The sequence below is a fragment of the Rhamphochromis longiceps genome, linkage group LG20, assembly GCF_057381845.1.
Source record: "Rhamphochromis longiceps isolate RC_006_pf linkage group LG20, R_longiceps_female_GT1.1, whole genome shotgun sequence".
In the NCBI taxonomy this organism is placed as follows: Eukaryota; Metazoa; Chordata; class Actinopteri; order Cichliformes; family Cichlidae; genus Rhamphochromis; species Rhamphochromis longiceps.
Window position 1 is genome coordinate 17,247,231 of NC_140576.1, and position 25,911 is coordinate 17,273,141.

The 25,911-nt window shown below is 38.7% G+C and overlaps 1 protein-coding gene across 1 annotated transcript; it reads left to right on the forward strand.

Annotated features, from left to right (window-relative positions):
* The first annotated feature begins 5,903 nt into the window (after positions 1 to 5,903).
* Positions 5,904 to 25,911, forward strand: hck (HCK proto-oncogene, Src family tyrosine kinase). The gene is made up of 13 exons (XM_085393204.1): positions 5,904 to 6,136; positions 16,126 to 16,265; positions 18,333 to 18,366; positions 18,895 to 18,988; positions 19,147 to 19,242; positions 19,514 to 19,617; positions 20,110 to 20,259; positions 20,634 to 20,786; positions 20,953 to 21,135; positions 21,441 to 21,517; positions 23,374 to 23,527; positions 23,821 to 23,952; positions 24,825 to 25,911. Exons 2-13 carry the CDS (start codon positions 16,134 to 16,136, stop codon positions 25,025 to 25,027), a joined length of 1,512 nt encoding a protein of 503 aa, XP_085249330.1. The 5' UTR covers positions 5,904 to 6,136; positions 16,126 to 16,133; the 3' UTR covers positions 25,028 to 25,911.

Below are 25,911 nucleotides of genomic sequence, written 5' to 3' on the forward strand. Positions count from 1 at the left end.
GACCCACATCAAGGGGCTGTACTCCTGATTAAACGAATTCAAGATGCCCAGAATATGTTTTGATTTTCTGGCTTCACTAATCTTAACCTTGACTAATGAATAATGTATAACACATTACACATTAACACACACTTTTGGAAGCACAACCCCAACACTATCTGACAGAGTCACAACAGATTAGTCGTTCCTTAGCCTGTGAGCTTCCTAGTTCAGAGCCCTGACTGCACTCCGTGAGCTGAGCTCGGGTCCTCTACCAGAGGCCTGGGAGCTTGAGGGTCCTGCGCAGCATCTTTGCTGTTCCTAGGACTGCGCTCTTCTGGACAGAGATCTCCAATGTTGTTCCTGAGATCTGCTGGAGCCACTCGCCTAGCTTGGGAGTCACTGCACCATTATCACTGGGGCCACTGTTACCTTCACCCTCGACATCTTCTCTTCTCTGAGCCCTTGGAACTTCTGCAGCTTCTTCTGTTTCTTCTTCCTGATGTTGCTGTCATTCTGCAACACTACATCTATCACAACGGCTGTCTTCTTCTGCTTGTCTACAACTACCATGTCCGTTTGGTTAGCCACCACTATTCTGTATTTCTATATCTCTAAGTCCCACAGAATTTTAGCTCGGTCATTCTCAACCTCCCATTGTCTCCCATTTTGACTTCAGGACTTCCAGGCCATATTCAGGACAGATGTTCCTGTTCCTACTATGCCGGCCACTTGGTTATGGCGTTCCATGTATGCCCTGCCCGCCAGCATCTTGCGCCCTGCTGTTATGTGCTAGAATGTCTCAGGGGCATCTTTATGCAGCCCGCACCTGGGGTCTTGTCTGGTGTGATAGAGCTCAACCTCTATGGATCTTGTGCTCAAAGCTTGTTCTTGTGCTGCCATGATTAGTGCCTCTGAGCTGTCTTTCAGTCCAGCTTTGTCCAGCCACTGGTAGGATTTCTGGATGTCAGCCACTTCCATCTGCTGGTGGTGCATACTGTCCAGGGGGGCCTCTTTCTTGGGTTTCTGCTGCCTGAGGTATTCACTGAGCATGCGGTCGCCCATGTCCAACACCCTGAGGGGGTACGCTAAGCAGAAAGAAGGAGGCCGGGGACTAGTGAGTGTCAGTACCATGGTCCAGGATGAGACAACGAACATCCACAAGTACATCAAGAAGATGGCCACAACCGATGGCATGCCCAGGAACTTCCTGGTCTTGATGTCTGTGGCTTCTATCTCCTCCTTTGGCCAGCTTATTATCCCAGCAGAGTACCTGATCACGGGCTGGGCGTAGGTGTTGATAGCCAAAATGTTGTTCTTACCATTCAGCTGACTCCTCGGGACTTGCCTGACCCTTTGCAGGTACTTGGTGGTTGCAGCTTTCCTAGCGGCCTCTTCATGGTTCCCATTTGCCTGTGGGATCCCCAGGTACTTGTAGCTGTCCTCTGTGTCTGCAATGTTGCCTTCTGGTAGTTCGATCCCCTCAATTCTGACTAACTACCTTCCCTCTCTTTGTTATGATCCGACTACACTTCTCCTGTCAGAATAACAGCCGTTGCTGTATATCCAGGTTGTGTGGATCAGTGAAATGATATGTCATTCACTCATGGCATCTCTCTCTCCATAGATACATAGATACATGCAAACCTGATTCTCCTGAAATTCTTTGTTCACAACCATCAGGTGTCAAGTTATGACATATAAAGCCTGCTTCCAGGTCCAAACTACACTGTGTTAAGGTCATTAAGGTTGTCTTTTTAATGTGTGTTAATGCTTTTCATCTTGTTCTATTTAATCTGAACAAGGTACTAAAATACTCAATGATCACAATTGGCCTGTCTGGGTTTTTGATCTGAATAATTACAATAATTACACCTGTATGTGTCATGAACCGCTGTGTGCCAGGCAGGAGATGTGGACCCAAAATGCAGGCGCTCAGACTCAAGGTGTTAACTCAAAGTCACAGCTTTATTGGCTGGCAGGAAAAACATACAAACTAAACTAAACTGGGAAACAACAAACTAAAACTCACAGTGAGACACAGCATGAGGGACAACGCGACACTGACTCAGAGAAACACAGGGTTTAAATACAATGGGAAGTAACAAGGGGAATGAGACACAGAAGGAGAGCACAGCTGGGAGAAATCAGAACTGACGAGGCAAGGGAGTAGTAAACTGAGCACACTCACATAAGACACAGACCATCACAATAAAACAGGAAACTCAGACACAGGGAACCAGACAAGACGCTGAACTGAACAGACAGATTCACAAACAGACGGGGTGACACCATAGACAGACAGAGATACAGACGCAGACTCAGAGGCAGACCGAAGAGAACTGAAACAATAATAATCATCATAATAATAAACTAGAAAATGATAATAATAAACTTAAAGCGCTGGGTCACCGAACCAGGACCATGACAGTATGTAATTATACCTGACGTAATTACATTTGATAGGTCAGAAAAGAATCACTCTGAGGCTAAGAAAGATTTGAATGGGTGAATTAAGCTGAGGATCAGGAATTTTCAACAGCGACTAAACAGCAGAATATCAATAATGACTAACCTCATGCTGGGGATGGATCATCTCAAGTGATCTCTTGACTGAAGTTTGGATGGTTTTCAGATTTTTTTTTCCTGCCATCCAGTTGCATTTGTCTCTGCCCATTGGGAACTCTTATGCTGACTTTTATTGTGGGGATAAAAGTTCAGCTTCACTGTGCTAATGTGTTTATATTATCCTAACCATAGCTCTGTATCTAGCCACCACATAGCACACCATTAAATACCAGCTAGCCCAACTTCAGTTATCATACAAACATCTGCTTTTTAGTTTTCACTTCACTTATGTCCGAAGTGATAGCAGAGTTGTACGTTTTAGTTTTTCAGAATTCCCTCACTCAGACATTGCATATCATCTTTAGATGGAAACTAGCAAGCTAACTCCTTGCTAACTTCTAACTCGATTAAACTTCAGAAATTATGTTTTTCTTGGATGCTTGGAAGTTAAACTTAATTCTTACACCTGGTAGAGCTAGCCCTACTGATCATTTTATTAAAGATGAAAGAATTTAGACAGTTTTGAGAGTTTTTTAACTCTCAATATTGCTGCTGAAACTGCTAACACTGCTAGACTTAAGAGAACTAGGGTTAGTCACTGTGGCATCATTCATTGTTTGTGAAGTCCCTTGCTGAAGCCTTGACCTGAATGTTTTCACCACTTTGCTTTTTTGAAACCAGATGTGACAAGTGAGGGGTGGATCTGACTGTCACACTGCACTCTTAGTAAATAAAGCAGTAAGGACCTATTGGATGACTTTTTATTTATTTTTATTATTTTTTTTATACTTAGAATAAACAAATTTTTCAAATTAATGGCAATTTCTGTTCAGGATTGGTTAAAACATATGTTATCGGTATCATCATTCCCATTCCCCATCTTCGGCATGGTCAGACATGACTAAAATTATATTTTTGTGTTCTATTTAACTGATACAGTATTATTCACAGTAAGTAAATAAGTGTATATTGCAAGAGTATGTTACATCATCAAGTAACCATCGAGTAGCTTCTGTACTCTATTTGCAAGTGGTAGGGGTCTAGTAAGAGCAATATTTTTGCAATATTTCTTCCTCCCCCTACCCCAAACCTCTCATCACCACAGAGTGACAACCTGTAACCTGCAGCCATTCTGAGTGCACATGTGTGGGTACAAGATGGGTTTGAATAAATTGAAACTATTGTTTAATGTTATTTCAAAACACATGTAAAAATAACCAGCATAAGGAGGAAATCTATAAAGATCAAAGAACAGGGAAATTACAATTATGCAAAATGGAATGGGAATGAAGAACTGTGTTATAACAAGAAGAGAACATCTGCAGGGACTCCGAAACTGGTCACAGAAAATATACATAGTTAAAATAAATCGATCCATTCAATTTGTGAAATATACAATGCTGTGCAAAAGACTAGAGGCACACTTTATTTCTTTATGTTTTGCTATGATAGGAGGAAATAGGTGTAGCCATTTATTGAAATATGTGTAAGGACATGTGAAAATACAGTAAATGAGGCAATTTACAATTATAATTATCTTGAAAGTTAACATTTGCTCTGATCACCTCTTTTAGGCAAGCTGTCTTGTAATTTCTTTAAGTAGTCTGCGTGAATAGTTCTCCAATCTTTGTGAAGAACATTTCAAAGCTCTTCAGTGGACACTGTATTTTGTTCTGTTCTCTCTCAAGACGATACCTCACAGTTTCAATAATATTGAAATCGTGCTCTATCGGGAGCCCCATCCATTTCTCATAATGTTCTATTGTGTGTTTTTCTATTATCCCAATGGAGCATTTTTCTCTTAGGGTTCAGGCTTACTTGTGGTTCCCAGTTTCCAACTATAGAATGGGAGACAGAGCCTTCAACTATCAGAAGACTCTCCTGTAGAACCAATTCCCACTTTGGGTTTAGGACTCTACTTTTAATTTTAGGCTTCAAACTTTCCTTTTTGGTAAGCTTTATACTTGGGGCTCAAGTACTGTTGCCCAGCACCTGTATGTAGGGAATCCACTGATTCGTTTTCTTAATTCTTTATCCAACTTAGTGTCCCAAGAGTAGGCAAAGCACAGCCTGGACAGGCCTCAAAATATGTCTTGATATTTATATTTTATAATTATATATTTATTTTTTATATTTATTGAGTATTTATATAAAAATATAAAAATATAAAAATATAAAATAATATAATATAATATAAATACTTTGACGTGACTTTTGTTTCAATAAATAAATACACAGAATTGAATGAAATGAATTCATGCTAGGCCATCAAAATTTCGATGCAATCAGAAAAAGGAGCAATGACAAGTAAAAGGTTTCGCAAAGATGAGAAGTTGTCGATTGAAATTTGGTTGTGGTAGTAGTCATTTCTGCCTAAAGGGTTCATTTGGATCTATCAGGGTGTGCAAGCTTGGTGTTATTAGATAAAGCTCACTCTGGCTTATTTTGTTGTTGTTGTTGTTTTTTTCCTTATGGAAAGGCCCAATAAAGATATTAAAACTCCACAACACTTTAACAAATTACCCATCAGTTTACTCTGACTGTGTCTGGGTTAATAATTTAACATTGGCTTTTCACAGGCTAAATGAGGAACTTTTCTCACTGAAGTTAATGAGAGTCACAAAGTGAAGCCTGTACCTTAGAATAGAAAAGGCTCACTACATCTGCAGTCACAAAGTCAGGTCATCCGCAGCTGCCTCTTTAATCCTTCATCCCTGTTTTTATCTAGGATCATCTTCATTCGATCCTAAGCCCCGATTGTACCTTTCTCTGTTTATTTTACTAATGTTATCCCTTTTATTCTTATCCTGATTCCCCTCCTCCACCTCCCGTCTCTGCTCGGGAGGTGGAGAGACAGAGGGAACTTCGTTTCTAATCTAATCCTGACTCTTGATTAAGGATTATAGCTGGGAGCGTTCTCTCATGTGTTAATGCTGAGCCGCTGCTGTTACCCCGGGGCTGAACCGCCTACCCCTCCTCCCTCTGCTGCCTGGCCTGCCTCCAGCCCCAGAACGACCTGCTGAGCACGATAGCTGTCAAACTACTATTTGAATACCTGTTCGAGCCATCCCGCACATCATGCAAATGTTCCTCTCGCATCTGTGAACCAATCCATCCACTCTTCCCTGTGCACAGCCACCCTTTTCCATCTGACCTGGATTAGGTTTTTAATCCAAATATGGCAAAAATGCAGGAGATGTTATCAAGTATGTAAACTGAACTGGAAATACAAACTCTCAGTAGTTAAGAAACTTGATGCAACTTCCTGCGTTTGGTAGCTCTCTGCTCTGGAGTCCATCAAAGTATCAAAGGCACCAGCGGCTGTTTCAGCCAGTGAAACCAAGAGCACGATTGGTGTGCGCTTGTTCCTCTTTCTCCCACCTCAGATGCGTACAGCTTAAACTTCCTCCTGCAAGTCCAGTGCGCTGCGCTCCGCCGCCCTGTCAACGTGTCCGGAATGACCCACACGAGTTAGGAAGGGATGGAACTCACTTAAAAGAAATGAGGAATATTCGACACCCGCTCATCCAAATTTAGAAGATCATTTATAACCAAAGAGATACTAGTCGAAGCGACTGACTAAAGCGCGGTAAGTGTCCTGTTATGTGTTCGCTTGTGTTGTGAGTGAGAGGGTATAATGTACAAATTTTAACAAAAACACACAAAAAAGATAACGGTAGGAAGTAAAAAGGTTACAATAAAATATTTTTTAAGACTTGGAAAGTGGGTGTTTGATCATCGACAAGTTTTTAGTTTTATAAAGGCGATGCTCACTTCCAAAAAGAGGAAGTTCGCGGTGCTTGACAGCCACCGCCTGCAGAAGTCACGGTGCATAAACTGCGATGATGAGCCGGTGGGCCGTGTTACCGGGATGTACAGCAGTAAAGCACCTTTATCAGAGTGTCCCGCGTCACTTTCTAAATGTGAAAATCTTTTAAAACGAGGGTCTGAAGTCCTTTACCGTGTTTGTGACAGTGCGTGTGAGTGGGTGCATGGGAGTTATTTTTAGAATGTCCATCTAGACTAAACCAGAAACAAGACTAGTTTCACTTCTGTTCTCTATTTATACACCAGCTTTCAATTTAAACGTTGAATGGGTTTAGAGTCAAAGCCCCTAAAGGAAGACGACGGATATGATTGCAGTGTGGGGAAGACAATTGTTTGTATTTTCCTGCTCTTACCCCACAGACTTGCACTAAAAGAAAGTCCGGAGGTGTTAGACACACCGCAGAAATGCCGATATTACATCACAGTACTTAGTAGAGCTGAATACCTCGTCTTGTCTTGCATTAATAGGCCTGAAGTCACTTCAGCGTCATTTTTCGAAAATGTCCTAAACGGAAAATTAAAGGGTTATTGCAACCCAGTTGTTTTAATTACATTACAAAACATGAAACAATAATTTTGTAGTTAATTTGTATTCAAATTTATGTATTACACAGTCGAAGTGGAATCGATCTGTTACGTATGTTATGTATATAGCATACTGAGTTTTACATCTTTTCCAAACACGTCATTTCACATAATCACGATTTATCCTGACATGACATTTATATGAGTTAGTTTGTTAGTTTAGTTTGGAAGGAAACACAATTCTGAGACTGACTAATGACTAAACCCTCATGATGGAAAGCTGGTGTATATGCTTTAAATGTGTTAACATTAATGTATGTTAAGTCTTCGTTGTTTGTTGTTTGATAAAGATGAAAACTGAGAATCAGTCAGTACCCTATAAAGTCGCTGGGTGCAGAATTATCGGGTACAAAATGTCCCCAGAAGCCACTGCTGTAAATGAAGAAGTGACTCCGTGAAGTGGAAAAAAATGCAAATTTTTTATTGTTTTTTTCAACTGAACTTAATGTGTAACATTTATTGAACATGGTTTACAATATTCTGCTAACTGATTTTAGTTTCTCAAATAAGATGACTAACCGGTTTATATAATTATCATCATTTAAGTGAGAGTACCTCCCCTTGCTCATCTTTGTGATTCACGGTTCAGCTTTTTTAAGTATTTGAAGCAGTCTGAAGCCTGAGCGGTGGGGTCTTTTTATGAAACTTTGGACTTCTGTAAAATAAACATCGACCAGTAGAATTGTACAGCATGACAGTCAATAAGAAAAGGTCCTCTTAAAATGCTGTACACTTGACTACAGTCATTTGATCTATGAAAGATCAGTTATTAGAAGACAATCCTCTCTTACTTCAAGATTTACTGGACGACAGGTCATAAAAGCAATAAAACACAAATATTTTAGAAATCTGTTGAACTTGTTTAATACTGTACAAACAAACAGAAAACATCTCTCTAGTTATCTATTTGGCAAATGAAAAATTAATTTTTTTTTAATGTTCAAATTTGAGCAGACACATTGGACTTCTCTGAGAACTCAGAAATTAATGACAGATAACATTAAACCACCTAAACTAGATATTATTTTCAAGCGTGCAAGTTAATAAGTGCAACCTTACACTGATTATAACTTTGTTACCCAAACCTGTCATACTTGTGTGACATAATAATAAAATAAGAATCAAACCATAAATAAAATTGTTTGTTCATATAGAAAGTATATGTTTTTATTTTGTTTTATCACATTTCGATTGCCATGTGTCTATCAGCCAAATTTATTAGGTGTTATTGAGTGCCAGCAGTATACACAGATGCACAGGAGTAACCCACCAGGCTGACACGATGTCAACTTTCTTTCTTTCTTTCTTTCTTTCTTTCTTTCTTTCTTTCTTTCTTTCTTTCTTTCTTTCTTTCTTTCTTTCTTTCTTTCTTTCTTTCTGTTGGTCCCTTGCCAGGCTGGCAGGTGATGTTGTTATGGCCTGAGGCAGTCCTAAACAGCTACAAACACAGCTTGGCAGCTTTTTCATAAAAAAGAAAGGCCGCCCAACAAGGCACACATGAATAATTCCACTCCTCTGTCCCTTGAGAGAGTTTTTGCTCATGTTTGTTGCTGTAGCAGACTAGTTTAAATGTAGGATAATAAATGAGATACTTCCTTAAAGCCATGAGCATTAAAGCAGCCTGATACCTGCTCACCTGTTTACCTGTCACCTCTCAGACAGGTAAAGGAAGCAGATAGCCTCCAAATACAAGTCTGCAATAGGGTCTATAAAATGGATACATATATTTATGAATACACAGCCTAGTGTTAGGAGTGGTACTCATTTGCATAGTATATCAGTTGCTAATTCTGAGCTGGGCCTTTACACTGCCAGCCATAGAGATTGAGTCGGTTAGAAGACACAGTGGTGTTATACTGTCAACATCCATATATGATATTACTGAATAAGTATCTTAGTTTAATTGTTCATTACAAATTCTTTAAAGTTGCAATCAGAGCTCGTAATCATAAGGTTAACCCTCACTTATATGCTTTCAGAAGTTGGTATTATCAAAGTAAATCACTTGCTAGGGAGCCTATATGTTTTCTTATCTCAGATCAAAAATGCATAATTTGAAAGGCAGCATTTCTCTTCTGAAAGACACGGTGCATGTTTTCCAAAAGTGATGTCATATTATAGACGTTGCTATTGAAAAACAAAGTGCTTATTATAGAGTTTTACCGCATCATTTATGAAAGAAGAAATTATAAGTTCCTCCTTCTAATAAAAAAAGTGAATTCATAAGCAAAAAGACAAAAAGAAATCCTACCACTGGTTAAGTCAGTACAGGGTTTTTGCCATGGCAGCCTTACTTGGTCTGGTCAAAAATGCTGACAGTCAGTGGTGTCTTTAAAGTAGATGAGCCAAGCTGATCTCAGATGATAAAGTCAGATTCATCATGCTATCATGCGTCGTCTTCAAGTCTCCTTTAGCACATGTGCAGTCTGCCTTTAAAGTTTTTTAATGACTGTTTATTAGGGCCGCCGTGGTGTTTAAATTAAATACATGATGAAGAAAAGTCTCTTCTGTCAAACCATCAGTGCCCATATAATTTTTTTTATGCAGCAAAAAACAAACAGAAAGAACATTTTTTAAAAATACAGTTAATTTATTTAAAAGAAAAGATAATGAAAAAAATACTGGCTGTGATTACAGTGGGGCATTTACATGAGTTCATAAAGTCACGATAGTTTTACCACAGCGCACCAATTTGTGATGTTTTGAACTGAAATGTAACGTACAACATACGGTGATTCAGTCATCACTGGCTGTTTATCTTTATCTTAATGTAACCTATATTTATGTATATTTATGTATATATACATGACGACTCAGAGTTATGCTATTTGTTTAAGCCAATTTCCAGTCGTGATGCTAAGGTTACAGGTTCCTCGCCATAGCCTCTTTTTAACTTGAGCACATAGGAGTGGTAAAACTCCCTGCTAACTCTTTACAAGAAAGTAAGTTTACTTCCCAAAAAGTATTTTGGGACATAACCTTGTGTCAAACTCCACACTTTATCTTTTGTTGCTGTGATTAAAATCATGTTTTTCATGGGTGGAGATTGATAACTAGATATAGATTTGGGATTTCTATCATTAGACGCCATGTGTTTTTTAAGATTTTACTGTTAAAGAAACAAGGTGACTTTACAGGTTTAACAAAGCCATTGTTCCAGATAGTGCTTTTTTGAAGGTTGATGTGGTCTCGGCCACAAGCTGAGGAGAAAAAACAATAAGAGAACAGCATAGGCACAGAACTGAAACTGATGGCGTAGTCAAAGCATAAGAATTTTCCCATGAATTTGTCTTTTGTATCCCCAATAAAAGGTGAAAACAAAATTGCCATAAAAGCATTTTTTTAACCAAGTTTTTTTATTTTTTACACAACAGAAACTGATACACGTTCACATTTACACAGGATCCATGTTCATTTACCCCTTATTTTTGTATACTTTGATGAGATGAATCACTAATTAGGGGCTTCATTCCTTGTCTGCTGCAGAAGTAGATGAATTATAGGTGGTGACTGGTGAGCCATTCACAACTACTACAGATGTAGTTATGTTTCCATTCTGGTCTGTGCTTCACATTTAGTGTAAACATTTGTAGGTGTGAGAATCATAACAGACGAGACGGTTGTGGTTTTGTTTTGCTAGCCTACTTTATATACACAATTTTTTATTTTCTGTTTTACTTAGACTGTATTGCTACCTTGTTGTTATGAAGACCATTCTTAGAATCTAAAATCAATAGTTTAACATTTAGTGGATTAATAGCGCAATATTGATTAAAGACTTATGCAGACATGACTTGTGTAATGACTATCAGTTGCCTCAGCATGAAGTGTTAAATCTGGGGAAGCCCATAAATATATATATATATATATATATATATATATATATATATATATATATATAACACAACACCCAGCACGCCCCTGCGGGCGGTTTATCCTTCAAGCTCGGGTCCTCTACCAGAGGCCTGGGAGCTTGAGGGTCCATAGGGTCCATATATATATATATATATATATATATATATATATATATATATATATATATATATACATATATATATATATATATATATATATATATATAGAGAGAGAGAGAGAGAGAGAGAGAGAGAGAGAGAGAGAGAGAGAGATCTTTGGCCTCTACTATTTATAAGAACAGTATCTCAGTATACTTGCCATATTGTTTAGGGGAGTGGCACCACGTGTCTGTGGTTAGAGGTCTTTCAAGATTGTCAGGACACAATGAAATTACATTGTTGTAAAGTGGTTTGATCATTTCTTTATGTATAGTTTATTTTGGACTAGTCAACATCTTTCTCTTAATTTAGTTAGAAAATATATTATTATTTCACTTAGCATAGCACTAAAGATGGTAACATAACATTAAGTTTTTATTAGGTAGAGATGGGTTAGCAGCCCAAGTCAACAGCCCCTTAGCAAAATGGATCCAGATCCAGAAATGGCAACTATTTATAAATGTATGTGGGAGGCCTAACAGCATATCTGAAGTTCATCAGTTCAGACTTTTGTGTTTTGTTTTTTTCAATGACTTCACGCACTTTGGTTGTGCTATCATTTACCGTTATATTTGTATTTCCTAAGTACTGTCAAAGCAATATATGTTAATTAGTAGTCTTTAGAAATACTTTCTTTTTGCTGGTTAAACTCAGTTGGCTTCATGTTAAGAAAAAATGACAATGACTGCATTGTCATTTTTTCTCTTATACTCTTCAAAGAAACAAGTGTGTTCTAATCAGTATGTTTAATATTTATGTTAATTTTCAGAATTCTCAGAAAACACATGAAAAAAGGAGAAATTCTCTGATGTGAGGAGTCGTCATCCCCTCTAATCCATAATGATGGAGTGGATGAGCACGCAATTTTTACCGCAGTTACATTCAACAACCTCGTTATTTGAGAAGGGTTAGCTTTTTTGGGAAATTTATTTTTCTTTCTAACAAAATACAACATATTAAGCCCTTAAGAATCCAAGGTCTTTCTATTGCAGAACTGATAATCCTCACACTCCCAGCTTTCATAACCTGGAGGCACAGTCCATTAGGATTAACACAGTTTTGCTGTTGTTCATTGACAGAAATCTCCAAATAGAAGCTACAGTAAAGTCATTAGTGGATTTGTTTTCCAAGGTGTTCCAGTGAAGAGTAGCATCCATGTATCTGTAATGTACGGGCAGAATATAAGCACTGGGATTAACAGCAAGTTGAATCATCTGCTACCACAAAGAGTATTTATGAGATAAATCGGGTTTATAAAGCTGCCTTTAAGTTTGTTTAGATCTAAAAATGTTGCGCACAGCTGTAAAGTGGCCCCATTGTGAGGCCCTAGCAGGGCATTTTAACTGTCACCATCTTGCCGTTTTGAAACCAGACATGACAAGCGAAGGGCTAGATCTGAATGAGAAACCCTGGAACACTGCGGTAGCTACGTGTCACAAAATAAGGCCCGCTCTAAACAATGCACAGCTTTATCTGTCTTTCTGACTCTAATGGGACCTTACTTCATGAAAAAAAAATTAAAAGCATCAAAGGTTTGTTTTTTTAGGCAGACTTTAAATTATCCAAATGAGTCACCCCTCGTGAAAGTGTTTACAGAGATCTGCTTTCCCATACACTTCTGCACAATCTGACTTTTTGTATTCTAAAGGCCATTAGACCAAATTCATGCATTTATGCTTCACATTTAATCTTTTATTTTTTTTAGTGAAAAAAAATCCTGTAAACCATTCACTATATCTGCAATAAGCTACTCTTAGCAAATTGATCAGTTTGAATTATCTGCAAAACAGATCTTGTCTTTAACTTTAGAGCTTAATTGCAGTAGATAACTCTTGGAGAAAAATGTTTTGCTGTTCTTTTTATTGCATATTGAGTGTTACAGAGATGTAATTGAAAAAGTCGTTTCTGTGTTCATAATACTTTGAATAGGATAAGCAGCTTTTAAAGTTAAAGTCACTGTGATGCTTGTCAGCTCTCACCTACTGGTAGCAAGGGCACAGCAACAACTGGGCACCCACACAATCAGACTGATATTATACTCTTGTAAAGATTCTGCACGTACTGGCGATGAGACATATTTAGGATATTATCACTGGATACAGTGATATTAAAATTATGCTGCAATGTGAAGCGCTGTCAGGACTTCATGCACCAACATCCCAGCCTGAGAACTGAGGTTTTTTTCCACTTTTGCTGGCACTTTTGATTCAGGCTGTGTGGACGAGTTGGTTTGTCTTTGAAGTGTCTTGTAGGTGCGTCACACGTGGGCAAGACACTGACAGTTGCATTTTCACAGAGTAAAAAGCTCTCTTTTACTGTTTCGCTAATTTTAATTTTGCATTAGTAAAACTGCGGCACCATGACTGTTCATTATCTAGAGGTATTGTACTGAGAGTTTTATTAAAGAAGTCAAAGAGGCCTCAAGTAGACATCTGAAGAGGAACAAGGTTTGGAGCAGAGAAAAGGGGAAGTAAATATGTTAACGCCACCAATTTTGACCTCAGTAACACCACTTCCTGTGTCTAAACATTTTCCATTGCTCGCCACTGTGCATAATTGACAGTATGGTAATTATTGCTGGCCATAATAATCTGCAGCTTCCAGAACAGATCAACAGCCAGTTGGAGAAAACATGAAAAATTCTGTAACCGCTGATGTTTTTTGCTGCTTTGTGGCTTTTCTGTTTAGGCTTCCTTTGCTCAGGGCGATAATCTGCCTCTCTGAGGTGGCGGGAGATCAGACATGAACAGCTGTCTCTCTTGTGTCCTCTCTATCTGTGCATGTGCTATCAAACACAGTGTCCATCTCCTATCACAGACTCTCTCTTTGTTCTTGTTCCTGTAAAACTTTGTTCCATTTATCTGCATGCACATTTACATATACAGACATAAATGCGCTGAAACAGTGTGATACAAGGATGCATTCCCTAGATGTTACAGATGAATAACAGAGACTTGTGTGGAAATTATTTTGTTGGCACATGACACAGAAAGACTTACTTGCCAAAACTGCAAACATCATCAAGTGAGTCACGAACATGTGTGAGAACATATGAATTATTCAGAATAAACAGCAGTAGTGTGGAGTTCGCAGAAGCCTGCAGTGTGTCAAAAACATTTACTCATGGTCATCTGAGTTTTAAGGCATCTTTCTCTTCTCAGTCTACCGTCTGTGGCGACACATATATCTTCACATGCTGTTTTCCCACGTTACACACCCAAAATGAGAGAATTTTCTCAGTACATTTACAGTAAGAGCAGTTGGGTTGAGATAATGTCTAATGCTGAGTTTTGGTTTGGAGTCCAGCCTCCCGTGTTCAAAGTAACATTGGCCCATCCATTCACCTCAGCCACCCCCCTGAGTTACTTCTCTTTTCTTTTATCCACATAGCAAAAACATGATACATGAAGTTTAATTGTGAGCTGTGATGAGGTATTGGTTGATTTTAGTTGTTTCCTGTGTGGACAACCCTATTCGGCAGTAAAAACCAAAAATTAACGATTGTAATCAAATTAATATTCGGCTTATATTTACAAGGAAGGATCTGGATTTACTTTAACTAAGCGAAGAATCCTCTGCAGTTCTTTCAAAGGTCATTTGAGAAATAATTTAGCTAACTCTTTACACCAGACCTTCCCAAAGTGTGGGGCCCGCCCCCTAGGGGGGGGCGCAGAGCCATTGCAGGGGGGGCGCTGCATGAAAAGGGAATTTTTTTTTAAAAAAAAAACAAGGCTTGGACACTGCTAGCACGGGGAGCCAACACAAACGCAAAGCAGGAGATGAAGCATAGCTGAATATGTTTCCAAACCAACTTTATTTTAAGCCAAAGACTAGAAAATATGGAGAAGCATATCTTCCCTTTGGTCTCCCCTGCAGAATTGGTCTTTCCTTCGTCGGGAGCACACCTGGGCTCTTCAAATCATGGACAAACAGTATTCCACATTCTTGATTTTTAGTTCACAAACACTTGTTGTAATGACTAACTACTCCTGACATTTTGGAGATGTTTGCTCTTTATACAGTAAAGTTACAGTGGGATATAAATAACATCAGGCTGATCCTGCCAGTTTGTTCCCCCTGTCTAAATCAGGACAAACAGTATCCCACAGCTGTTTATGTTTTTAAACTCATTTTGCACAGAGAGGCATTTTTTTGAAAAATTTATTGATAGCAATGTTGAACATTATTACACAGGAAAAAAACAACTACATGTAAAATAATCAAACCGTGACGCCTCTGCCTTTCTAAATAGAGGGACAGAAACTGTGTGTTTATATGTAAGCGTGTAAAACCTGAAGATAGAGACAAAATACTGTTAATCTGACTATCTGCCATTCTGCAATTCCTCTCATGTAAACAATAACGTGGCGCACAGCGTGAGGTGAAAAAAGGCACATACCTTTAACGTTGCATGACGAACTCTGTATTCCTCGTCCACACGTAAACGCAAAAAATGAGTTTTCATTTTTCAGTGATTCGAAACGCCGTTTACGTGTGGACGAAACAGCTGCGTTTTCAAAAATACCCGTGTAGGTGTGGACGTAGCGTAAAAGAGTTAGTAGTTTATTTTATTACTACCTGCAGTTTACTTGTATTTGCTTAATTGTTTACTAAATGTTTGAGGTGTGTAATTAACCTCAATTGAGCAAAATATGGATGTGTGTGTGGGGCGAACATTTTTCTGTAAAACAAAGGGGGGGCCAGCGAAAAAAGTTTGGGAACCACTGCTTTACACATTTATTATGAATCTTGTGCTTTTTAAACATCCTAACTCCTTCTGTGTACGAAAAGCTAGAATCATATTGTTTGTTGCCGTTTTTGATACTAAAATTCCACAATTCTTAAACTATATTAATTTATTTTGCACACTCCACTCTCCTCTGAATAAAACCAATACAATGCTGTGTAAAAGTAACTGTCCCTAAACTGGCCATTCATGCTCAAAAACCCTCCAGTGTGGTTAAATTAAAACAATTCTGCAAAGAAGAACTGGCCAAAAGTCCTCCACAGTTATCACAAATGCTTGATTGCTGTTTTTCTGCCAAAGGTTGCACAACTAGTTATTAAGTTTAGGGGGCAAATACCCTGAAAAATGCTGCTGATGTCCACACTTTCACATCTTGCTGTTTCTCCTCTTGTTGTTATCTTGCAGAAGGCACCATGGGTTGTGTGGGCTCAAAAAAGGAGCAGGAGCCTCACAGCAAAGGAACGGGTAATGATGATCTGCAGAACCGAGCACAGACTGCCCACTATGTCAAAGACCCAACCACAGGAAACTCTGGGAATAAAGCTGTAAGTAGTCAATTTATGTCACAGCATAAAGTGTTTCATATTGTTAGCCTGCAATTAGCCTCTATTGCCTCCACTGGCTATATGTTAGGTTCTACTAGATGACACACTTAAATAATGTTAAATGTACTGTAAAAGTATTTACTGGTCTAACTCGCAACAGTATTAGCAATATAATTTTACCATAATTGTTGACTGAACTTGGGCTGGAGTCTATCCCAGCTCTCATAGGACAAGGTACAGGGTACACCTCTGACAGGTGGCCAGTCCATCACAGAGACAGAGACAGACAGCCATTTATGTTCACATTCACTCATACCACCAATTTTTGATCATTATTTACCTTAGTCTTAGGTTAGACCCCAGTCACACAGGCCTTTTTCAAAGGGCCTTTTCCAACCAATATGCAAGTGGTTGAAGGCAGTCATTATGAAAGCATCAATACAGCTCAGTAACCCTATTGTAACCACCATAAAAAAAAGCTGACAAGTGATTGATTGGTGTGCTGCACCAAAAAAAAATCCTGCTTTGGTCACCAGGCGATCGCCTTAGTCACCCAAAGGTAACAATAGCAGGTTGTCTGCATGCACGCTGTAGCACCCTCTTTGTGACCAGTGAGAGGCAGCAGCCACTCACCAACCAGTTAAGGAATACGCAACTTCCCCTAGCGAGTGACTGTTGTAGCTACTTAATGCTACTGGACACTTTAACCCAGTGGCTTTTAACTTAATGGTTGGCCACAAATGGAAAATGATAACATACCATTATTTTTCATATGTACATTCCGTTTTCCACGTAATGTAATTTTTTTTAGAGAAGCGCTTGATAAATGTACCTCTTTTTCTTTAATGTTTGACGTCTTAAAATAAACAACAGCTGGCAAATAAGTGCAGTAGCTCGGAAGTAGAATCAAACTGAAATATATTTGTAGTAAATAAACAGAAAGTACTTTCCATTTTTTGTTTTGGTCCAAATAAAAGGGGCAGACAGATTTTTGGCTTTAAAAGACAAATAATTATTATTCATAACATATTACAAGTACTACTTTACTTTAATGATACAGAAGGGTAAGAACACATTTCACTGATTCAGAAGTGATAGGAGTCACTTCTCTTGTGCTACTCAAAAAGGATATATGCGTGACAACACACACTCTTAACTAGCCTGTGACTTGTTGTGAGTTTGCATACCGGCCAGACTTTGATCTGTGGCACGGGTAAGCAGCAGTGCTGCGGTCGGTAAGTGCGGTTCTTCCGGCTACTGTTTCCTGTGTACTGACTATAACATCTCTTTCACCCTTAGTCAAGAAAGAGGAAGTAACAGAAGAAGAAGCAGAGCACAGCAGTCAGCTAGGAGATGTAGAATGAAAAGGGATAAGACAGCTCTCGACTTGCACATAGTATTCTTTTACAGATGTCTAAATATACAGATGTTACATCTACACGCCTGGTTTCTACATAACTCTGTTTATTTTTATCATTGTAAAAAAAATAAACACTTTGTGTCAAAAACTGTGTGACACGAAGAGCCGACTTACATGTCAGAAACCTCAAACAAAATTTACTCTGTACCACATTTAGATTTCTAGATTTGATATGATAAAGTCCTTCCTTCCTTCGAAATGTGTGTTTTCAGTAACATGCCTCCAGCATGGAGTTTTAAAAAACCCATGTAGAATAAGAACCAGTTATTTTATTGAAGCACATTAATGTGCTCGAACCTAATGGCCATGAGGCATGTGACAGCACTTAAGCTATGTCATCACACACATTCAATTCATAACCCAATTTTATGGATTTCAGATAACTTTGATTTCATTCAAATTGTACAGTAGTTTATTGTTATTGAATTTGAAGAGAATAACTACCATGATGTGACATCATAATACCACCAGGAAGTGGGTGGACAACAAGTCCAATTTTTAACTAAAAATTGGACTTGTTGTCCAATCCTGCGCTAGTGTTTTGTGCAGGATTTGTAATAATTACTACAGCTTTAAACAATTTTCTTGTAGATTTTGAAATGATTATTTGAAAGAACTTACTTTTTTTTCTATCTGTCTTTCCACAGGCCAAAATGCCTTCCAATGCAAACATTGCAGATGGTGAGTCTCACTCTATACGTACAGCAACACTAACATGTCGGGACTTCATTCCACATCTTTTATTACAGTAGCACGTTTAGCCAGTTACAGGTGTTTTCCTTGCCATCACAAATACATGTCACAGATATATGAGAATAGATATGTCACATTTAAAAAACCAAGATGTAGGTCAGTGTTGGTTAGATGCAGAAAGCTATGTCTTTTATGCCAGAAAGAGGAAGAAGACTCAGCGTGTGTGTGCAGAGCGATAACCCCTCACACTGCCTCACCACGCAGGCCTTCAAAACTAACCCTATTGCTATTATTATCAAGCATACAAAGAAGTCAGTCTTGTAGCCAGAAAACGGTGAACCTAGTGCTGAAACAAACAGAACAATCAGTCGCTCTCACATATTAGGAGTACTGGCCAAAAACCTCATGCACATAATTTAAGGTGACAATGAAAAAATGAAATGAAAAAAAGTTTTAGTCTGCACATGACAGCAACAGTGCATGAGGCCTTCCTCTGCTTTCTTTTTTCTGCTTTAGGGGAGAGTATTGCCATGGCACTGTACGACTATGAGGCCATTCATGAGGGAGACCTTGGCTTCAAGAAGGGAGATAAGCTGAAAATCTTAGAGGAGTAAGTTCAACCACAAAAAAGATGGTTTATATTATTTGCGGTTTGAAGAGTTATCAGGTTGTTCCGTGTTCCAAATTTAGTTTGGGGACTTGTGACACTTCTGACTTGCCATGTTTCTGTTAAGTCTTCACAGATGCTGTCTTTTACTCTCTCTGCAGATCAGGCGAGTGGTGGAGAGCTATGTTAATCAGTACAAGTCAGGAAGGCTACATCCCCAGTAACTATGTAGCCAAAGATACTCTGGAGGCAGAGGAGTAAGCAGACTCACTCTGAACACAAAAACACACATGCACACACACTTGTGTACCATACTAGTAAAACGAATAACATGACATAGTGTTATTACTGATAATAGGGAAATGAGCATTATGTAAGCTAAACATATTTAAACATATTTAGATGTCACGTTTTTAAACTGAAAATGAACTTGGTAACACAGAAAACAATATGAAGGTAAAATGAGGGCATATACAAAATAGCCGCTACAAGGTTTCAGTACTGACTTATCTGTTTCCTACTGTTAAGGTGGTTCTTTAAGGGCGTAAGCAGGAAAGATGCTGAGAGGCAGTTGCTGGCCCCTGGGAACAAAATTGGATCCTTCATGATCCGAGACAGTGAGACTACCAAAGGTAAGTGATGTATATTTGAGAAAGACACTCTTTGTTCTTTTGTTGGCTAAGAGAAGAAAGTTGAAACATGGACCAAATCGTACATTAAAATAATAATATTAATATTTCTTTGTAACAAAGGACAGTATATACATGGGCTAATTACTTGTTAATGTTAATAGTTAGTTTTAGTTAGTTTTAATATTAGCATTTAGAGTCATAACTATAGAAGTGATAAAAGGATACTTTAGCAGACTTATATTTCATTTGAAAATGAATGCTATGTTTCCAAAGTGTCTGAAAACTAGACATATGACTTCCTGTTAACACTAGCGTGAATGAAATTAAAATTGTGATGGAATGTCCATGTGATGCTCACAGCTTTTTCTGTTTCCCTAAATGAAGCAAAAACAAGAGAAAAGACACTCCAGTTCAAGCTAGACCTCTTGTGTGTTGCTTTAATTTGCTTTGAACAGTCCCTGTGGATAAGATGCTGTTTCTCCTTTTCCACAGGCAGCTACTCTCTGTCTGTCAGGGACAGTGATCCTCAGTCCGGTGACACAGTGAAGCATTATAAGATTCGTACACTGGATAATGGAGGATTTTATATCTCTCCCCGCATCACTTTCAGCACCCTGCAGGAACTGGTCAGCCATTACAAGAGTGAGTTCTAGCTATCAACCAATCTCACGCTCTAGTCCAGTGCTGACTCATTCAAACTTTTCACAGCTGTGCTCACAGTGTTTTAATAGCACAGTTAGGTTATCTTCTGTTTGCATTGAATTGCTGACGTTGGGACTTCTTGGGGGCGGCCAAGCAGCTCCAGCTTAGTTTGCATTCCACTGAACATTATTCTTATAGTAGTGCAGAGCACACTCTGCTGGCCAACTTTAATATGGCAGCCTTTGTGGAATATTGCATTGCTCTGTGACGAGTACTACTATCATGATTTCTCAATAGCATTATTTCTTATTTTATACTTTTCTACCACAGAGGTACAAAATCAAATTGCTAAATATTCATTCTGCTACATACAGAGCAAGGAGATGGTCTCTGCCAGTCCCTGACTAACCCATGCCTGAGTCCAAAACCTGAAAAGCCGTGGGAGAAGGATGCATGGGAAATCCCAAGATCTTCACTCAAACTGGATAAGAGGCTCGGTGCTGGCCAGTTTGGAGAAGTGTGGATGGGTGAGATAGATCTTCATCATTGTAGAATCCATTTGTTTATTGTGATGTTAGATAGAAATCCATTTCCTAAACGTAATTTTTTGTTTGTTTGTTTGTTTGTTTGTTTGTTTGTTTGTTTGTTTGTTTGTTTGTTTGTTTGTTTGTTTGTTTGTTTGTTTGTTTTAAGCCACATACAACAAACACACAAAGGTAGCAGTGAAGACCATGAAGCCTGGCAGCATGTCAGTGGAAGCATTCATGATGGAGGCCAACCTCATGAAGACTCTACAACATGACAAACTGGTTCGACTTCATGCTGTCGTCAGCAAAGAGGAGCCAATCTATATTATCACTGAGTTCATGGAGAAAGGTGTGTGTGTGTGTGCCTGAGTGTGTATTTGTACATGTCCACATGGGCTATTGATGTCAGCGATTGCTGCAACATCTTTGAAAAGTGTTTTCCCATGACATTTACGTTCAAAATGTTTACACTATGTTACACTAAAAATGAAGGGAGATGCTCTTTGCTGTGAGGTAAAAGAACATTTGAAAAAGATGAACTGATCATAGCTAATACAAGCAGTGGCTATAGTTAAAATGGGTGATAATAATAATTATCAGTTTAATAACTAATGCCATCTGTTTGTTAATACTTTTGCATTTGTGTGCCTACAGGTAGTTTATTGGACTTCTTAAAGAGTGATGAGGGCAACCGAGTCCAGCTTCCAAAGCTCATTGACTTCTCTGCTCAGGTGAGAATATATTGGTCACATTCAGTACTGGTGCTTTTGCAAGCTTGTCCCACCTGTTTCCCTGGTTTTCTGGCTGTAAATGAAACTTGTGTTTGTATGCAGTGCAAAGCACACGTCCCAATATTAAAATCATTTTCAAAGTTCAGCTCTTGTGTTGATGTTCTCTGTGAGAAATTCTAACTGTAAAACTGAGCAAAGTAAAATGATTAAAACTCCCTGAAGGATAATGTAATGGTGCTGGCCTATCAGTAACACCGAACAAAATGTTCCAACCATGTTTAGTCAATGAAAAAAAGGAAATATTAACTACAAAGAGGAACAATGAAAGAAGAACTACAGGTTACATTGTGCTATTGTGCTGAATATTTTAAGAATGAATGTAAATCTTCAAAAACAGACATTTTCTGTTACACATCAACAGGCTAAATTCAAATTTTCAAGCAGCTACCATTTCTTTGAAGCTAGTGTGCCTTGAGAATATGTGCTTATTTTACCCTAACTGGCTAGTTTACTGTAATTACCATTCCACTTAAATCCTATTTAGTTTTACCTACATATCACCAGTTTGTGCTAACAGTCTTTCGCAGTAAACACAAAACAAACACACTCACCAGCAGCTTCTTTAGTTACGCCTTGCTAGTACTTGATTGAGTAATTAAGGCAGCTCCGAATGCTGCCTTAATTATTTGTGGCATAGATTCAACAAGGTACTGGACACATTCCTCACAGATTTAGATCTATATTGACATGACAGCTTCATGCAGTTAAGCAGTGGATCTATGATCAAAATCTCCAGTTTCACCACATGCCAGAAGTGCTCTATTTGATTAAGTTCTGATCACTTTGAGGCCTTTTGAGTAGCCTAGAGTGAACTGATATTGTAAAAAGCAGTTTGAGATTATCTGCAAGCAGATATGAGAAGATACACACACTATAGTCATAAAGGCATGGTCATGAGTGTATGAATGTGTGTGTGAATGGGTGGATGACTGGATGTGTAAAGCGCTTTGGGGTCCTTAGGGACTAGTAAAGCGTTATACAAATACAGGCCATTTACCATGCTTAGCAACAACATTTTAATTAGATAAGCAGTGGTGGTTAAACAGTGCTTAGTTAGTACTAAAAAACTCCTGCATGACCTGCAGCCTGTTTCCTGTTTTTAGCTGACAGCTGTGGCATATAGTATGAAGTGGTTTTTGCTACAGTAGCCCATCTGGTTCAATATCTGTGTGTTCAGAGATGTTCTTCTGCTTACCATTTTGTAAACAGTGGTTAAAGTTGTTAAACTTCATATCAGTTCAGAGCAGTCTGGCCATCCTTCTCTGACTTCTAACTTGACATAGGCAAGCCATTTTTGCTCAGGGAACTGATATTTTCTCTTCTGCACTAGAGAGGGTAACGTGGGAAACCCCCAGGAGATCAGCAGTTTCTGAAATAGCCCATCTAACAACTATACCACCTTCAAAGAGAGTGAGACATCCAGGTTTTTGCAGTTAATCCGTGGGGGTGCATGCATATTTGTTGCTGTTGCTGTTGAGGTGGTTCCTATTAAATACAAAGAACAGAGAGAGAAGGGGAAGGGAAAAAGGTCACCTACTTTGATTAAATCATACCATGACTGATTTTTTCAAGTTTATTGATCAGATAGCAAGAGAGGCTGATCTTATCAAGCAGTAACACAAAGGTGCTAAAGGGAAAGAGTACCCATGTGAATCCTCATGCATATTATAGCAAAATATCTGTTGCTATTATTACCAGCAGTAAAATGAACTGAAAGAAAAAGGGAACAGTGTTTCCTTGCCAGTGATATTAATTTTTGGCAACAACTTTTTGTCCTCTGTCATTTTTGTTTCTAGATTGCCGAGGGGATGGCCTACATTGAGCAGAGGAACTACATCCACAGAGACTTGAGAGCTGCCAACATCCTGGTCAATAAGGCTTTGGTGTGCAAGATTGCCGACTTTGGCCTGGCTCGTATCATTGAAGACAACGAGTACACAGCCAGGGAAGGTACAGCGCAATGTTTCCTATTACAAAAGATCCGGGCAAGTATCGTCCCAGAACAGATGGAATAGCAGCAGTCACAGTTTCATCAATCAAAGGGAAATGACTTTGTGTCAGTGAAATATCAGATTACGACCCAAATGACAAAACAAGCAGAGAATGACGATAAGAGCGACTTACCTCATGGTTTGCACATTGTAAACATGTCACCAGGAGATCCGTATCATTAGGTGACAAGTGATGTCTCACTGTCAACATTAGTTCCTATTCTAACTGGGTTTTCAATTATTTCCAACCAGGTGCTAAGTTCCCCATTAAATGGACAGCCCCTGAGGCCATAAACTACGGTTCTTTCACAATCAAATCTGATGTCTGGTCCTTTGGCATCTTGCTGACTGAGATTATCAGCTATGGGCGTACACCATACCCTGGTAAGTGGAAAACACAAGAGTTTGACACAAATCCCATGAAAAGCAGGACATTTGCACAAATAGTTGGTAAACAGGAGAAGCTTACTTGGTTAAAAGTGGCCTACTAAGACAATAAATCTAACAAGCTAGCATGGGATTTTTTGAATATATAAACATGGCTGTATAAAAAGTTAGAATGTTACTAGAGATATTCAACACATGACTTTATACTTAAGGAGGACACTAAAGAATCTAAAGAATGTTAAAAAAAAAAACCCAGACACATTGTATTAAAGAAGATGAACAATAGTAGTGTTCTTGCTCTGATAAACACAAAGTTGAGGTAGACAACAGTCAGGTGGAGCAGCAATTTCAGAGGCATGCTTTGAATAACAAATCCTGTCTTACTGTATGTACAGTCTGTGAACGAGGAAGTGCTCTAATGGTATCTATCAGATATTGCTAGCACTTGCTTGGTAGCTTCACTGGCAGATTGCATTCTTACTATACTGTAATAACAAGTAGGATGCTAGTTTAGGTTAGCAAGTGACTTCTTTAAGTTCCTCTTAGTACAACTAAGATTAAATAACAGTTCATTCGCTGCAGCCACGTCACCTTGAGTGGAAAATTATAACATAGCTGCCTTAGTTTGGAATGTTATTATCATGAAGGGAGAAGCTATCCATAGGCGATAGATAAACCTATCCATTAACAAAGACAGAGATTTTCCATAAGTATTTTTCTTGAGTCCATCCTGTAGTTTTTAGTCTGAATCAAAGTTGTTCATCGACCAACTAATCAAATGAACTATCACCTTCACCAAAGCACTCTAGATTGTCTTACTCCTACATTAGTCCTCTTCTTTTTACTTTTATTTGTTCCATTATTTTCAGGTATGACCAATCCAGAAGTGATCCGCCACTTGGAGAAGGGCTATCGAATGCAACGTATGGATAGCTGTCCCAAGGAACTATATGACATCATGATGGAGTGCTGGAAGAACAAGCCTGAGGACCGCCCCACCTTTGATTACCTGCAGAGCGTCCTGGAGGATTTCTACACAGCCACAGAGAGCCAGTATCAGCAGCAGCCATGAGGCTAATGTTTCAGAGCACATCCATTCACACCTACTGTAACTTCTACAGGAAGCAATGCAGCTCAGGTCACACACACATATATACAATCTCTACAGTTCTGTCTATCTGCGTCTCAATCTTTTTCTAATTTATAAACATATAATTCTTAGTAATAAGGGACTGTACAGCAATTATAGATGCATGAAAGTTTTCTTTAAGGAAGCAGTCACAATGTAAGATTCTTAATTTTGTTAATAGTCCCACAGGTTTGTTATATCTGCAGCCCCCGATATAATAAGTGATGCACAAACACATCCATCATTTGTACCTGTAATCATTTTTTTGTAGTCATTTTATTACAGACTGGACGTATCATGGATTACTGTAAGGAAGTTGAATGTTACGCACAGGACACATTGTCTGACATTTTGGGAGGGGTGAGTTGTATTACTTCACTTTGCAGGCGAGGCATGGGTTAGAAGGACCAGAAAGAGTCTCCTGAAAAGCGTATTTCCAGAAACTCTGGAGGAATTGCACAAACCAGACAAACCTCCCCCCTCAAAGTCCAGGAACTCTAGATTCCAGGAACTTTAGAGGTGGAGCTTTCTGTTTTTCAACCTTTCTGTTTTCTAAAATAACACCAACTTGTCAGGACTGGAGAAGTTTGTGGCATAGCTCTTCAAAATGTTTCCATGTGCAAGCAGACTAGTTTGCCTAACCAAAAGGAGATCTAGAGTGCACCAATGCATGACGTAACCTTTTAGTTCCTTGAAAAAAAGATTCCTGGGTAATATGTATATGCACTGCACGTGAAGAGCGCCTGCAGAGTTCAGAAGAGCAAGGACAAAAGAGTGAATTTGCAAGAGGCAGAAAACTATTTTATTAAACAAAAACAAACTATAAA